Genomic DNA, 13,417 nt, shown 5'->3' with positions numbered 1-13,417 from the left:
ACTCATGAATCTAGTGCATAGTCCATGGGCAGCTTGCTTGCTTGCAGGAGGGCTGCCAGAAGGTATAGGGCATTCTCAGTGCAAGTGGAAGCATCGGGGCTGTGATTTTGGTCGGGTGATGGATGCAATCTCTGAATTCACCTTGAAATAGAATTCAGATCACATTTATTTCTTATACGAGAAGTGTTCTTTCTAGGGAAGGACTCGTAAAACATCACCCCACTACCATCTTAATATTTCCAGAATATACCCAGGACTTCCACAGAGTATGTTGTGATGTGTGCCTTAGGACATGCAGCTCACTGCCACAACTTTCATTCCCCATTTCCCCTCCCACCTTCTTCCTTGGGTATATTCCACTCCTCCTTACTCTGTTAAGAGTTCAGGAGGGTTCTAGGGAACTAGGAAAGCTATTTTATCCCTCTGTTTATAGCTAGTTGTAACATCTCTTTTCTGCATTTTTCCCTCAGCCCTATTGGAGAAGTCTTCCGTGCACGCTTGAGACAGTTCCCCTCCCTTGTGAACTGCTGCACCATTAACTGGTTTAATGAGTGGCCTGCTGAAGCCCTGCAGTGCGTTGCCTTCTCCTTCTTGCACGAGATCCCCCATCTTGGTGCCCGTACTGAAGATGTCAATGGGATGGTAGGTGCCACACTCAACACACAAAACACAGCTCCTGTATGCTCAACATGCCATGTCTCTAGATGCACGTAAGCAATGGATGCAGGGCATACCTGCAGAAAGGTCCTACACTGTAGCAGAAACATTTAACGGCAGGATCATTCAAATACAGAACTGGTTAGCCTTTGTATGCCTTGAAATGAGCATGTCCCTTTGTCACCCTCTCTGTGGCACTGAAGCCCACATGCATATATAAACAGTGCTGTGACTGTATACTTAGGCTCTTTGTAAGCCTTTTGTGCTCTCTATGGGCATCACATAGACTTACCTACATGTTCAGTAACGAGTAAGATTGTTTCTGTCCTTTCTCCTTGTAGGTTGAAGTATGTGTAGAAATCCATCAGAGTGTGGCAAAGAAGTGCCAAATGTACCTAGCAGAGCTGGCCAGACACAACTATGTCACTCCCAAGAGCTACCTTGAGTTCCTCAGCGTCTTCAGTTCCCTGATTGGAAAGAAGAAACAGGAACTAGAGACAGCCAAGAACAGGATGAAAAGTGGCCTGGACAAGGTTTGTCCCTCACACCCAGGAGAGCTTTGGGCCCCCCTTATCTGCTCTGAGCAGTGTATTTGTAGCTGCAGAGATACAGTGAGATGCCCTACACATCTCCTGTGCAAGAGGAGAAAACTCTTGCTAAAGCAAATGAGAACTATGCCTTCTGCCAGGGCCAGTCTTTCTGAAGGTCTGAGACTGTAACAGCTCGAAAAGAATAATGGTCCCCAGTCTTTGAGGACCACAGACCTTTCCTGTAGCTCATCATCTCTCAGGATGTTCCTTATTAGCCTTTTACTTGAAAACCCTGTAACAGCAACGTTGTTCTGCTGACTGATTGCCACGAGCTTATGTAGTAATGCCCATTGTGTGCAGGCATTACCATTAGGTACTACTGTCTATAAGCACACCCAATGCCAGATGGTTGCTTAAACAGGGGCCAGGGCAAGAGCTGGTTTGTACAGCCTGACACTGCGCAGGGAGCACCTATCAGGGCAGCGCAGCCCTTTCCTGGGGCTTTCCGTGGCTGCTGTCGGTCCTCTTGCTCTGCTCTGCTCCCACAGCTCCTGCAAACGGCAGAGGATGTAGCAGGGATGCAGGAGGAGCTGGAGTCTGCCCGCCCTCTCCTGGCACAAGCAGCCAAGGACACACTGGCAACCATGGAGCAACTGCAGGTACAACTTGTACTTTGCAAGTCTGACTGCTCAGACTGGGGACAGCTCAGGGAGGCCGTGCGGGGACTGTACAAAACCTGCTTGATGTAGCAGTAAGAAGGTCTCCGATTAACACAGCAGGTATTTATGCAGAGCAGCACTGCCAGCAAGAATGGCCTTCTGCTGGGGTCCCTGGTGTTGTTGGGGGCTAGTCACAACCAACCAGCCAGTTGCTAGCAGAAGTGATGGCTCACGTGCTTCTATCTGCAACCACAACCCAGGGATCAGTCAGGCAAGCTACCAGCTCCCTTTTCTCACTGGTTTAGATCCTTGCATGAACTAGCATCAGTACTACACAATCATCGGGTGGCCCGAGCAGCTCTTAAGCCCAGACTGTTGTTGCTGAAAGGAATCATTCCCCCACATCCCATTCCCAGTGAGTTGATCCAGCTGCAGCCTGCCCCTGCTAGCCCAAACCTCAGGGATCACCACACACAGTCACTCATGCCATTGCAGAAGAGGGAACTGTCCTGTGTTGGTTGTCACTACCTTCCCTCTTCATTGTGTCCCTTCCTGCCCATCTACTGTGGGATGGCCAGACTGAGACAGAGGGAGCAGCAGAGGCAGTAACATACAGCTCTGCAAGCAAAGGGGAAGGAGTCTGTACATAGCAGATAAAGATTTGGCTATATACCACATTCCCTTTACACCTCCTAGTAGTGTTTTAACCCTGGAGTTAGGCAAAACCAACAGTTTTAGAAACAAAACCATCAGCATATCTTCTTATTCCTCCATCTCCTTATGGATTTCCATCTCTGGGCATCCTCTCCCTGTGCCAATAGGGAAAAGGGCTAGAGCAGCTAATTCCTGCAGGACTAACACCATTCCAGACACAGCCAGGGCTTGTGGATGATCTCTACAGGCTGACAAAAGCCTCCTGCTGGTATAACACATGAAGGGAATCCACTCCAGCAGTTAGGCCCCAGCATGTCTCTGCTGGAAGAAAGCACATGACCTGCCAAGGCAGTTGTGATATTTACCTAGCAGTGCTCAGCCAAGCCAAAGGTGTGCTCCAACTCCAGCATGCTTCTGAGGCTGTCTCTTTGCTGCAGGTAGACACAGCTGTGGCTGAAGAGACAAGAAGTGCTGTGCAGGCTGAGGAGATGAAAGCCAAAGTGAAAGCTCAGACAGCCCAAGCCATTGCAGATGATGCTCAGAAGGACTTGGCTGAAGCCCTCCCAGCTCTTGACGCTGCTCTCGCCAGCCTGAGGAACCTCAACAAAAGCGATGTTACAGAGGTAACTGGGTTGAGGGGGAGGGTGGCAGAGCTGGGTCTGGTCTTGGACAACCTCTCACTTTGCAGCAATTCCCCTTCTACAGGCTTGCAACATACCCAGCCTTTTCCAGTATCTCCATCCATCCCCCTGGGCTCACAGTCTGGGCAGCTGCCCACGCAGCTTCTCAGCTCCAGTCCTTCAGAAGCAAAGAGCTTTGAAGGGCAGAGGCAGCAACTGGCTCCTGGGTGTTTCTACATGTTGTTTCCAACTTGTGCCGGAGAGGTTATCAAAGAGGGCTCACCCCACAGTGCCTGTCCATGGGAGTAGAAAACAGGCAGTACCACAATGCAGCCATGAGTACTGACCGCACAGCACAGGGACAGATCTAGCAGCCCACTGTCTGAACCAGCAGGTTCTTTTGAAAGGGGATCCACCACAGGCAGAGAACAGGCAACAGCTGGTGGGCTGACTTCAAGGAGTACTGGCTTGGAATAGTATAGTCGGAGAAAGGAGGGCAATTCTGAGCCTGGCAAGTATCACAGCCCACAGCTAAGAAAGCAAACTCGGCAAGTACAGGACTTCACCACACAGGGGCAGGCTTATTGCTCTACAGTTGTGAATGACAGACCTTTTTATTCCCCACAAAAGATACAAAACTCCTTTCCCCAGAAGGAATCAGTCCTCTAGCCCCCAGCACCCATCCTCTTGTAGAATTGGCATGAAAAGTCTCCTGTCTATACAAGCCTTCCAGTGCCAGCACACAAGATGCATCGATTTCTTAGACGTCATTTAACCCACCCACCAGCTTTGGGCAGCTCTTCATTTAAGAAATGAGCTCCGTGCGTCTTTTGAGTTCAGCTGCTGGGCCATGTCCCAAGTAACCTGTCACTGGAGCCAGGACCACCAGAGTTCTCTCCCAGTCCAGTATTGATGACCCAGCCCAACCAAAAGAGGACACCACTTCTGTGGCAGGGAGCAAGCATCGCTTTGACCTACTCCCTTTGCGCAGGGCAGCTCCATCAGCGGTCCCTTGGAGGAAGCTGACACCTGCTTCTCCAGCTCTTCCACCACCTGTCTCAGCTGATCCTCACTGCTTCTAGGTCCATATGAGCCTTCCTTAAGTCCTGCTTCACCACTTGCTCCTGCTCTTCTGAATACCTCAGCTGCTGCCACAGTTTGGCTGTCCAAGCCTGCAGCTTGCTGTGCCACCAGAGCTGACGGTCACGATAGTCCTTCACCTCCTGCTGCAGGGCCTCCAGAGAGGGACCCTCATCCTCCAGTATCATGCTTAGGATCTGTGGGACCCGACAACACATCTGCAATGCCCGCCTAAGGGCTTCTCCGTCCTGGATGGGCTTGCCTGCAGCCAGCAAGGCATCATAAGCCTCCACCTTAGCTGAGCTCAGCGCTCATTCACTGCACTGCAGAACGACTCAAGGAACTGCTTTGTCTGAGGGCAGTCAAAGTCCTTCTCACAGAGGGTGTCTGCATGAGGGTAGATCAGCCTCAGCATCACCATAAATTGTGCTCCTCTGTTGACTGTGTCCAGTGGGAAAGTCTGGGAGTGTCTCTGGCTGAGCGTGGCAAGGACAGTCAGCACCAGAAGGGAAAAAGCAGGAGACATCCTTAAGGGTTCTGACACCCACAGCCATCTCAAGGGTGCTGCAGCAGCACCCCTAGCTGCCTGCTTGAGGAAACACTCAAGCAGTCCCTCCACAAGAGCTGCAGCCCGGCTCATGGGGTGTAGCACTGCTACAGTAGGGTACAAGACAAATGAGAGCCCACAGAGCAAGGGAAAAAGCCTGCCCATACCCCATTTCCATACAACCTCCTCCCCCGGGCCATACAAATCTAGCTGCTTTGCTAAGACATCTTCAGCCTGTCAGAGCAGGCTTTTTCAGCCTACCTAGTTTGTTCCATGCCCTTTCTGATAACCAGGTTTCCCTTCAAATACCTCTGTCCTTCCTGCCTGTGCATTGCATCCTCTAAATGTCCTGCCTGTGATCCCAGTCTCCCCTGAGCCAGCTGAGGGAGGAGCACCCCATCTCTCCGAGAACCAGGCCAACCCACTGTCTCCATTTGGGTTTTGAAGGTACGTGCAATGCAGCGGCCTCCCCTCAGTGTGAAGATGGTGATTGAAGCAGTCTGCATTATGAAAGGAATCAAGCCCAAGAGGGTGGCAGGAGAAAAGCTAGGCTCCAAGGTGGATGACTACTGGGAGCCAGGCAGAAACCTTCTCCAGGACCCAGGGAAGTTCTTGGACAGCTTGTTTAAGTTTGATAAGGTAAGTGGTGGCAGAGGGAGGCTGCAAACAGGGATCAGGTATTGCCTCACAGAGATCCTTCTCACAGCAATGAAGCCTAAAGCTCCTTGTGGGCAACACTCTTCAGCAACACAGAGGATAAGGACATGTTTGGCCCGGAAGCCCTCGTGTCAGCTGGCTACGCTTCATTGCCTTGAGCGATGGGACCCAGATGTACAGGTCTTGCCCCTCTGCCCTTTCCATGTGGATGGAATGTGGGCTGGATGGCAGTGGTATGGGAAGGGATTTACCCAGTCCCACACCCATGCCTCCCAGGCCTCAACATGCAGCAATTTGACCTGTCTTGCTCCAGTGCAATGCCTTAACCACCCAGCCAGATCCTGGGCCAGGCTGCAGCCACTGGGGAAGCCCTTTGAGACCCTCCTGAGTCAAATCTCTAGCACCCTCATTACCAAACTCCTTTGTCCTACCATTCCTTGCAGGACAATATTTCAGACACTGTGATCAAGGCCATCCAGCCCTACATTGACAGTGAGGAGTTTCAGCCACCTGCCATTGCCAAGGTCTCAAAAGCTTGCACCTCCATCTGCCAGTGGGTGCATGCCATGCACAAGTACCACTTTGCAGCCAAGGCTGTGGAGCCCAAGCGGGTAAGAAGCAGTGTGACCCAGTTGCTGTAGGTGTTAGGGAACACAATACTAGCAGCCCCCTTCTGCAGGAGGTGCATGTTCTGCAGGTCAGGACAATGTTCAGACCAAGCCTTAGCAAAGCCAAAGCCTCAAAACCCATTAACATAATAAATTAGTAGAAATCAGCTTAGAATATGCTGGGCCGGAAGTGATACCTTGTTCTTTATGCTGAGTTCCTGGCTCAGCAGAAACTGTGCTTGGAGAAGCATTCCCACATCTCACTAGTGTTTCAACCTGAGTCCTCACCAAGCCAGGCTATTTACTTACTATTGTTTTGGGACAAGCAGAGGAACTTTTCCTCCTGTTCACCAGTGGGCCACATCTTGAAAAGCCAGAAGGCTCCTGGCTTTTTGGAGTTATGCAGAAATGCCCTCTTCACCCTTACTTTTATTCCTGGGCTTGCAGAACATCCCCCTGGAGTTAGGCAGGTCAACCTTTGTCATACTGGGACGGATCTCAGTATCACCTAGTGCTTTTATGGAAAAACAACTCTTGCTCCAAGGTCTGTGTCTTTTTGGGGAAGAGTCTGGCCACCTACCCCACATACCCACTTTTTCCTTGTGCATCTCCCCAGCGAGCCTGGCAGGAGGCAGAAGAGGACCTGCGTGCCACTCAGCAGGTCCTTGAGGAAGCCAAAAAATGCCTGAGAGAGGCTGAAGGTGGCATTGCCATGCTGCAAGCCAAGTACAAGATCTGCATAGCCAAGAAGGAGGAACTGGAGATGAAGTGCGAGCAGTGCCAGCAGAGACTGGGCCGTGCCGATATGGTAAGGGACAGAGCTGGGTTCTCCCTGCTTACATGAGACAACCTGATTTCAGGTCAGGCAGCACAATGATGAAAACATCTATGTGCCTGCAACTCATGACAATCCTCAGTTGAAGCTGCCTGGCCAGATCTCAGCATCACAACAGGGCTGGGGAAGCTAAACTAGCCAGGCACTGGCGTGAAAAGCAGCTGTCCTGTGCACAGCTTCTTCAGCCAGCAATGGGTCCCCAGGACAGCTGAGAGCAGCCCACTAATCCCAGGATTAAGTGCTCAAAGCTGGGGACAGAATTCAGGATACGGCAAGGGCCACCCTGCAACCTCTGATCACCAAAGTTACCTGCGGTATTACCCAGAGACCAGGTCCAGGACACAAGGTTAGACCACACAGCAGCTCTCATGTGTACAACCTATCCCACAGCTCATTAACAGCCTGGCTGATGAGAAGGTGCGTTGGCAGGACGCTGTAGAGAACCTGGATTACAAGATCAACAACATCACTGGGGACATGCTGGTTGCCGCTGGCTTTGTGGCGTACCTGGGCCCTTTTACAGTAAGTGTTCAATGTTCCCTGCAAGGGGCTCAGTTAGCTGCTCCGCTCTCCTGGCTTCTTGCTGTCACTGGCCAGATCCACTGGGAGAAAAGAACAGGGCAGAAGGGTGCAAGACCCTCCTGAATCTCTCTCCATTTGTGCCAGAGGCTGCACAGGATCCCATTTGAATTAGAAAGCGGAGGATTAGATGCTCGCAGCAGACTAGCTGCAACTAGAAGAAAAGCTATGATGGTGCTTCTCTCGGCAGGGACACTACCGTGTAGCACTATGCAACGAGTGGCTGAGGCAGCTGTCAGAGAACAACATTCCTCACACCAAGGAGCCAAACCTTATCAGCACCCTTGGAGACCCCATGGAAATCCGCTCCTGGCAGGCAAGTTGCAGAAAAACCTAACGCTTCAGGCTGAATGTGCCTCAAGCAAAGGCTAAAACACTTGGCTCACCACTCACTGGGACCAAAGGACAGACCCTGAACCAAACAGCTCAATGATGACCAAACGCATCCACACTGCGAGAACAGGAGTTGCTGCCAGGACTCCTTGTGGCATGAGCAGGAGAGGACCCAGCAGCATCCAGGGCCACGGCTCTGAGGGCATCAGCCTTAACCCATAAGGCTTCCCCTTTACAAGCCACAGGCTTAGAGCAAAGCCCTGGCCTTAGCCTGGCCAAGCCTAACTGTGCCAGCACAGCTCTGTCCCATGGCTCAGCCACTCGAGGCAGAGCTGCAGCTCTGGGCTCAGCTGCTGTTGGAGGGAGGTACCCTCACCACCATCCCTATCCACACACAGGGACCAGGGCAGCAAGTGCTTCTCTCTGGTCAGCTGTGTTGTGCTACCAGGTGTTCCCAACAGCTTTTTCTATCCCATTAGATTGCTGGTTTACCCAATGACACCTTGTCTGTGGAGAACGGGGTAATAACACAATTTTCGCAGCGCTGGACCCACTACATAGATCCCCAAGGACAAGCAAACAAGTGGATCAAGAACCTGGTAAGAGTTGTGTGGGGTAGAGCTAGGTCTGCCAGGGTAGGTGAAGCAGCTTTCTGTTAGGAGCTGCACAGAGCAGCCTCAGGATTTGGACTCTAGAGCTGGAAGACCCCCGCGCTGTCCTAGCCCAGCCTCCCCAGCACCAGACAGGCTCCACATCTGTATTCAGCCCAGCTGGATTTCCCTGCTTAGGGAGATCAGCACAGGACAGGAGGAGCCCTACTGTAAGCGAGGCATCAGGTTCCCACGCTGGTTCTCCACTAGTGTCCTAGGGGCCTTGCATCCTTCACCACACCAAACACTAGCATCCCCCCTAAGAGCCTTTAGGGTGGCCAGGGCAGAAGAGATCCACGGTAGCATTACCTGGGTAGGGAGCTGCCAGAGCACTAAGAACACAGACCACCACCTCCTCCCTCCGGGAGGCACCCACTGCCTTTTTTAAAGGGTCAGGTGGGAGGCTCAGGCAGCTGCTCCTGTTTTGCTCCCCCAGGGCTTTTCCCACCCACATGCTCTCACTTTGCAAGCAAATGAGCTCTCAGTTACCAGTGTGGGGCTCCACCAGGGCTATGGAAGTTTGAAGGAGGTTCTCTCTGTTCACCTCCCTTTCCTGCTGCCTCACTGAGCTGTCTCTAGTGCCTGGTGACATAGACTAAACTTGCCAAAATAGCCAAAAACTAGCCAAGCAAGAGAAGGTATTATTTCTGCTGCGCCAGGGAGCTAAATCAGCCCAGTAAGAGGTGTGCTATGCCCCAGAGCTGCATGTGAAGGTGGGCAGGACACTGCAGAGATCCTGCCCTCCTCTGCTGCCTTTCAGGAGAAAGTGAACAGCTTGGAGGTGGCCAAACTGAGTGACCGGGACTTCCTCTGCAGTCTGGAAAATGCCATTACCTTTGGGAAGCCCTTCTTGCTGGAGAATGTCAGCGAGGAGCTGGATCCAGCCCTCGAGCCTGTCCTGCTGAAACAGGTCCTATGTCTTGCCTTGGCAAGGAGGAGCAGTGGGTACCTGGTTGGGCTGTAAGGGGGCATCTGATCAGGGTGCAGTGGGGTCTAGTGGCTTTGTAGGTCTCTCGGAGATGCTGCCTGTTCTGTGCTCATCTTGGTCGGGGCTCCAGCATGCTGGCAGCCTCCTGCGTGACCCAGTCTCCTGCCAGCAGGTGTCTTTGCCTGGGAGGCAGGGCCATGGAATACAGCTGCTCTGTCCAGGTTCAGGCCTTTGGGTCTGCCAGGCAGCTGTGAGTTCCTCTGTCCAGAGACACTTGAGACTCTGCCCTCACGGCAGAGCCCAGGGCGCAGCAGGATGCCTTTCCTCACAAAAGGTAGCCGTCCCAGCCTTCTTGTGTTTGTCCCTTGCGGGTACAGACCTACAAAGAGCAAGGCAACACTGTGCTGAAGCTGGGGGATACGGTGATCCCCTACCATGAGGGTTTCAAGATGTACATGACCACCAACCTGCCCAACCCTCACTACAGCCCTGAGGTCTTCACAAAACTCACCGTCATCAACTTCACCCTCTCACCCAGGTACCTGCTTACCCCATTAGCTGCCAGTGCTGCTCAGCCTCATTCCTCGCAGTCCTCAAATCTTTGGGCCTGTTGTCCCCACCCTTATCTCCATGGCTTTTGTTGTAGTGGCTTGGAAGACCAACTGCTGGGAGAAGTGGTGGCTGCAGAGCGGCCTGACTTAGAAGAAGCTAGAAAGCAGCTAATTGTTAGCAATGACAAGATGCTACAGGAGCTGAAGGAGATAGAAGACCAGATCCTGTATCGGCTCAGCACTTCTGAAGGAAACCCTGTGGATGACTTGGAGCTCATCAAAGTGCTGGAGGCATCCAAGCTCAAGGCAGGAGAGATCCAGGTCAGAGGTGGAGGTGCTCTCCCCCTGCAGCTGTGCATCCCCTGCCAGCACTGCACTAACCATAACACCTCTTCTGTCCTCCAGGCCAAGGTGACGGTGGCAGAGCAGACAGAGAGAGACATCAACATCGCCCGCCTGCAGTATGTGCCTGTGGCTGTCCGTTCGCAGATCCTCTACTTCTGTGTCTCAGACCTGTCCAATGTGGACCCCATGTACCAGTACTCACTTGAGTGGTTCCTCAGCATCTTCCTAATGGGGATCAGTAACTCCAAGAGAGCAGGTACCTGCCCAGAACAGCCCCCTCCTATCTTTTTCCTCACCCCACATTCCTGGTCTAGCGGCAGCAGAAGCTAGGACACCTGCACAGTCAAGGCACATGTGGCCACTTGCATTGGCTCTCAGCGTGGTCCAGAGCTGCCCCTAGTTGTGTCCACACAGAAGGTCGCAGCCTGGCCTCCGTTCTCTTCCCCACGGCTTCTCCGCTGCCCTGCCTGACCGGGTGGGCGGGATGGTAGCGCAGCGCCCAGGCACATGCCATCCTGGTAGTGGGGTGGCCCGGCTTGTCACAGAGCTGCCTCCACACAGGTCCTGGCAGCCTTCCCCGCCCAACAGCACCTTAGCCGGGGTGGTGGGTGGCAGGGCCCATGCGGGCTGCCATGGTGCAGTGGGGACTCGCTCCCAGCGCTGGGGCAGCATTTTCTGCCCTGTGCTGTCTCGCGGCCTTGTGCTTTCCCAGGGGTTTCTGTGCCAAGGCCGCATTTGACAGCGGCGTCTGTTCTTCCTGAGCAGGGTGCGGGTGCACCCCTGTGACCAGGACCCACAGCTGCCGTGGAGAGCACTCTCCACCCTCGTCTGGTTGTTGCCTTTTTTTCAGACACCCTGAAGGACCGGATCACGAACATCAACAGCTACATCACCTTCAGTCTCTACAGCAACGTCTGCCGTAGCCTCTTTGAGAAGCACAAGCTCATGTTTGCCTTCCTGGTTTGTGTCCGGATTTTGATGAATGATGGGCAGATCGATATGGTGAGCAAGTCACCTTGGTTCTTTGATGGGATATGTCAGGGCAACTCAAGACCAGCCTGTTCAGCCCCCTGGAATAGTGTGCCAGGGTGGAAAAGGAGCCTTGTTCCCTGGGGCTGAGGGCAGGCTTGGCAGGCTGGTGGGCAAACCTGGGGCCTCCCTCTTCACTCAGATCTCAAACATTTCCCTGTGTCTATATGGAGAGCTGCATAGCCTGAATCATCTGCAGCTTCTGCCAGTTTGCTGCTACGCTGCTGCAAAGTTTAGCAAGTTTGGAGGGAGCAGGCAGGGATCAGAAGACATAGAAATGCTAGTGGCAGCTGAACAGCGGTGTAGATCTCACCAGACCCTCCAGTTCACTTACTCCTTGACACACACACCTAGCAGGAGAGGCACTACAGCATTTTAGTTGGATATGGCACAAATCCGCATGCCTTAGGTAGGCTGTAATCCGTGACCATGTCCCGTCTTGTTCCCAGGACGAGTGGCAGTACCTGCTGTCAGGAGGGACCATAAAGGAGACCAGGGAGAACCCAGCTCCGGCTTGGCTGTATGAGAGAGCTTGGGGAGACATCCTGGCCTTGAGTAGCCTGAAGAACTTCTCTGGCTTTGCCAATGATTTTGCAGCCAACCTTGTAGCATTCAGGGCCATTTTTGACAGCCCCAAGCCTCACAGGTAAGTGTCCCCACTCTGTCAGTTTGTCTGTACTGCACCTGGAAGCTAATGGCTTCCCTGGGAGAGCAAGAGGAGCTGATCTAGCCACAGTGCCATGCAAGGGAGAGGACGAGGCATTGCCTTGTCTCCTCAAGGGTAGCCCTTGCCTGCCCATGTTGCTTGCCCAAGGCAGAGCCCCACAATGCCTTAGCCCAGCAGTATTTGGTGCTTCCCCAGAGGAAGCAGCTCTGGTTTGCCTGCTGAAGATTTCAAAGCCACAGGCAACAACCTCAGCCAAGTGACTGGAAGGTCCTTGTCCCTTCTGAAAGCCCAGCGGCTGCCTGCAGGTGCCTTGGGTGCTTCCTGGGGAGCTTCAGGATCTGCCACGTGCCCCCAGAATGCACCTAATTGCTTTGCAGAGAGCCCCTCCCTGGGAAGTGGGAAGCTGAGCTTGATGCCTTCCAGAAGCTGTTGGTTCTTCGGTGTCTGCGGGGAGATAAGATCACCAACGCCATGCAGGACTTCGTGGCGCTGCACTTGGATCAGCGCTTCATTGAGCCACAGGTAACCAGCCAAAGGGAAGCACTGGTGGGGCCAGGAGTGGAGCGGGAGGCCTCGAGCTTGCTGCAAACGGGTCGTCAACATTTTCCAACTGCAGTGAGGGTGCTCATGCCTCTCTGCAGCCACAGTATTCCCACAGTTGAGGCAACAGTTATATCTTAGACAAGGGACATCCTGCCTAATGTCCACCAGTTAAACACAGTGGAGAGGGGGCAGATAGTGCAGGTGTATGAGGGATGAATTTGTATGACAAATGGGAAAGTGATGACTGCTCTGATCCTAACGCTGCCAGAGGAGAGCTGTCCTAGGCCCTTACTGAATGTGGTTTTGGGCTTGGCACCCGAGCGCACCGGTGCCTTGTAGAGGAGCTGGAGGCCTGGCAAGGTGAGGATGTGCGGCATGGTGCCACTGCGGCCCCTCGTCTCTGACCAGCATTCTGCGTTGCAGACCACAGACCTCTCACTTGTCTTCAGGGAGTCCACTGCCACCACCCCCCTGGTGTTCGTGCTGTCCCCAGGCACTGACCCTGCTGCCGACCTCTACAAGTTTGCTGAAGAAATGAAGTTCTCCCAAAAGCTCTCTGCCATTTCTCTGGGCCAAGGCCAGGTAAGCTGCTGTTACCCACCTGCAGCAGCACTGTCCTGCTGGCACTCCCAGTGATCTCGCCTAGCTCCAAGCAGATCAGACACCCTTGCAGCGCAGTGAAAATGCCCTGCTACCCCAGGACCCTTACTCACCAACATTCTGTTAGCTGCAGAAGCCAGTTCGGGGCAGCTGCAGCGGTTCCCTCTGTAGTGCCTTCTAACTTCCCAAATCCATCCCCAGTTCCTGGGCTCCCTCTGCCCTCCCACACAGGCTTGCCAAAGCTGTAAAAGGGCCTTGGCTGTGCCACCAGACAGCAAAGATCCAATTGAGCCACGGTGACAAAGCCAGACTAGCTCTGGAAAGCTGTCCTTCCACCCAGCAGCT

At 53.3% G+C, this 13,417-nt stretch overlaps 1 protein-coding gene across 1 annotated transcript in view; it reads left to right on the top strand.

Annotated features, from left to right (window-relative positions):
* Positions 1-13,417, top strand: part of DNAH1 (dynein axonemal heavy chain 1) — a 64,782-nt gene that overhangs the window by 46,551 nt on the left and 4,814 nt on the right. Inside the window, exons 49-66 of the mRNA XM_055805200.1 lie at positions 471-642; positions 999-1,190; positions 1,736-1,846; positions 2,938-3,123; positions 5,195-5,386; positions 5,848-6,015; positions 6,629-6,820; positions 7,238-7,369; positions 7,617-7,742; positions 8,239-8,358; positions 9,170-9,319; positions 9,715-9,875; positions 9,984-10,209; positions 10,294-10,489; positions 11,084-11,235; positions 11,712-11,908; positions 12,307-12,451; positions 12,896-13,054. Coding sequence (XP_055661175.1) covers positions 471-642; positions 999-1,190; positions 1,736-1,846; positions 2,938-3,123; positions 5,195-5,386; positions 5,848-6,015; positions 6,629-6,820; positions 7,238-7,369; positions 7,617-7,742; positions 8,239-8,358; positions 9,170-9,319; positions 9,715-9,875; positions 9,984-10,209; positions 10,294-10,489; positions 11,084-11,235; positions 11,712-11,908; positions 12,307-12,451; positions 12,896-13,054 — 2,977 coding nt within the window. The remainder of the gene's footprint in view (positions 1-470; positions 643-998; positions 1,191-1,735; positions 1,847-2,937; positions 3,124-5,194; positions 5,387-5,847; positions 6,016-6,628; positions 6,821-7,237; positions 7,370-7,616; positions 7,743-8,238; positions 8,359-9,169; positions 9,320-9,714; positions 9,876-9,983; positions 10,210-10,293; positions 10,490-11,083; positions 11,236-11,711; positions 11,909-12,306; positions 12,452-12,895; positions 13,055-13,417) is intronic.

The sequence above is a fragment of the Falco peregrinus genome, chromosome 5 (assembly GCF_023634155.1).
Source record: "Falco peregrinus isolate bFalPer1 chromosome 5, bFalPer1.pri, whole genome shotgun sequence".
Classification (NCBI taxonomy): Eukaryota; Metazoa; Chordata; class Aves; order Falconiformes; family Falconidae; genus Falco; species Falco peregrinus.
This window is presented reverse-complemented; position numbering and strand designations above follow the sequence as displayed.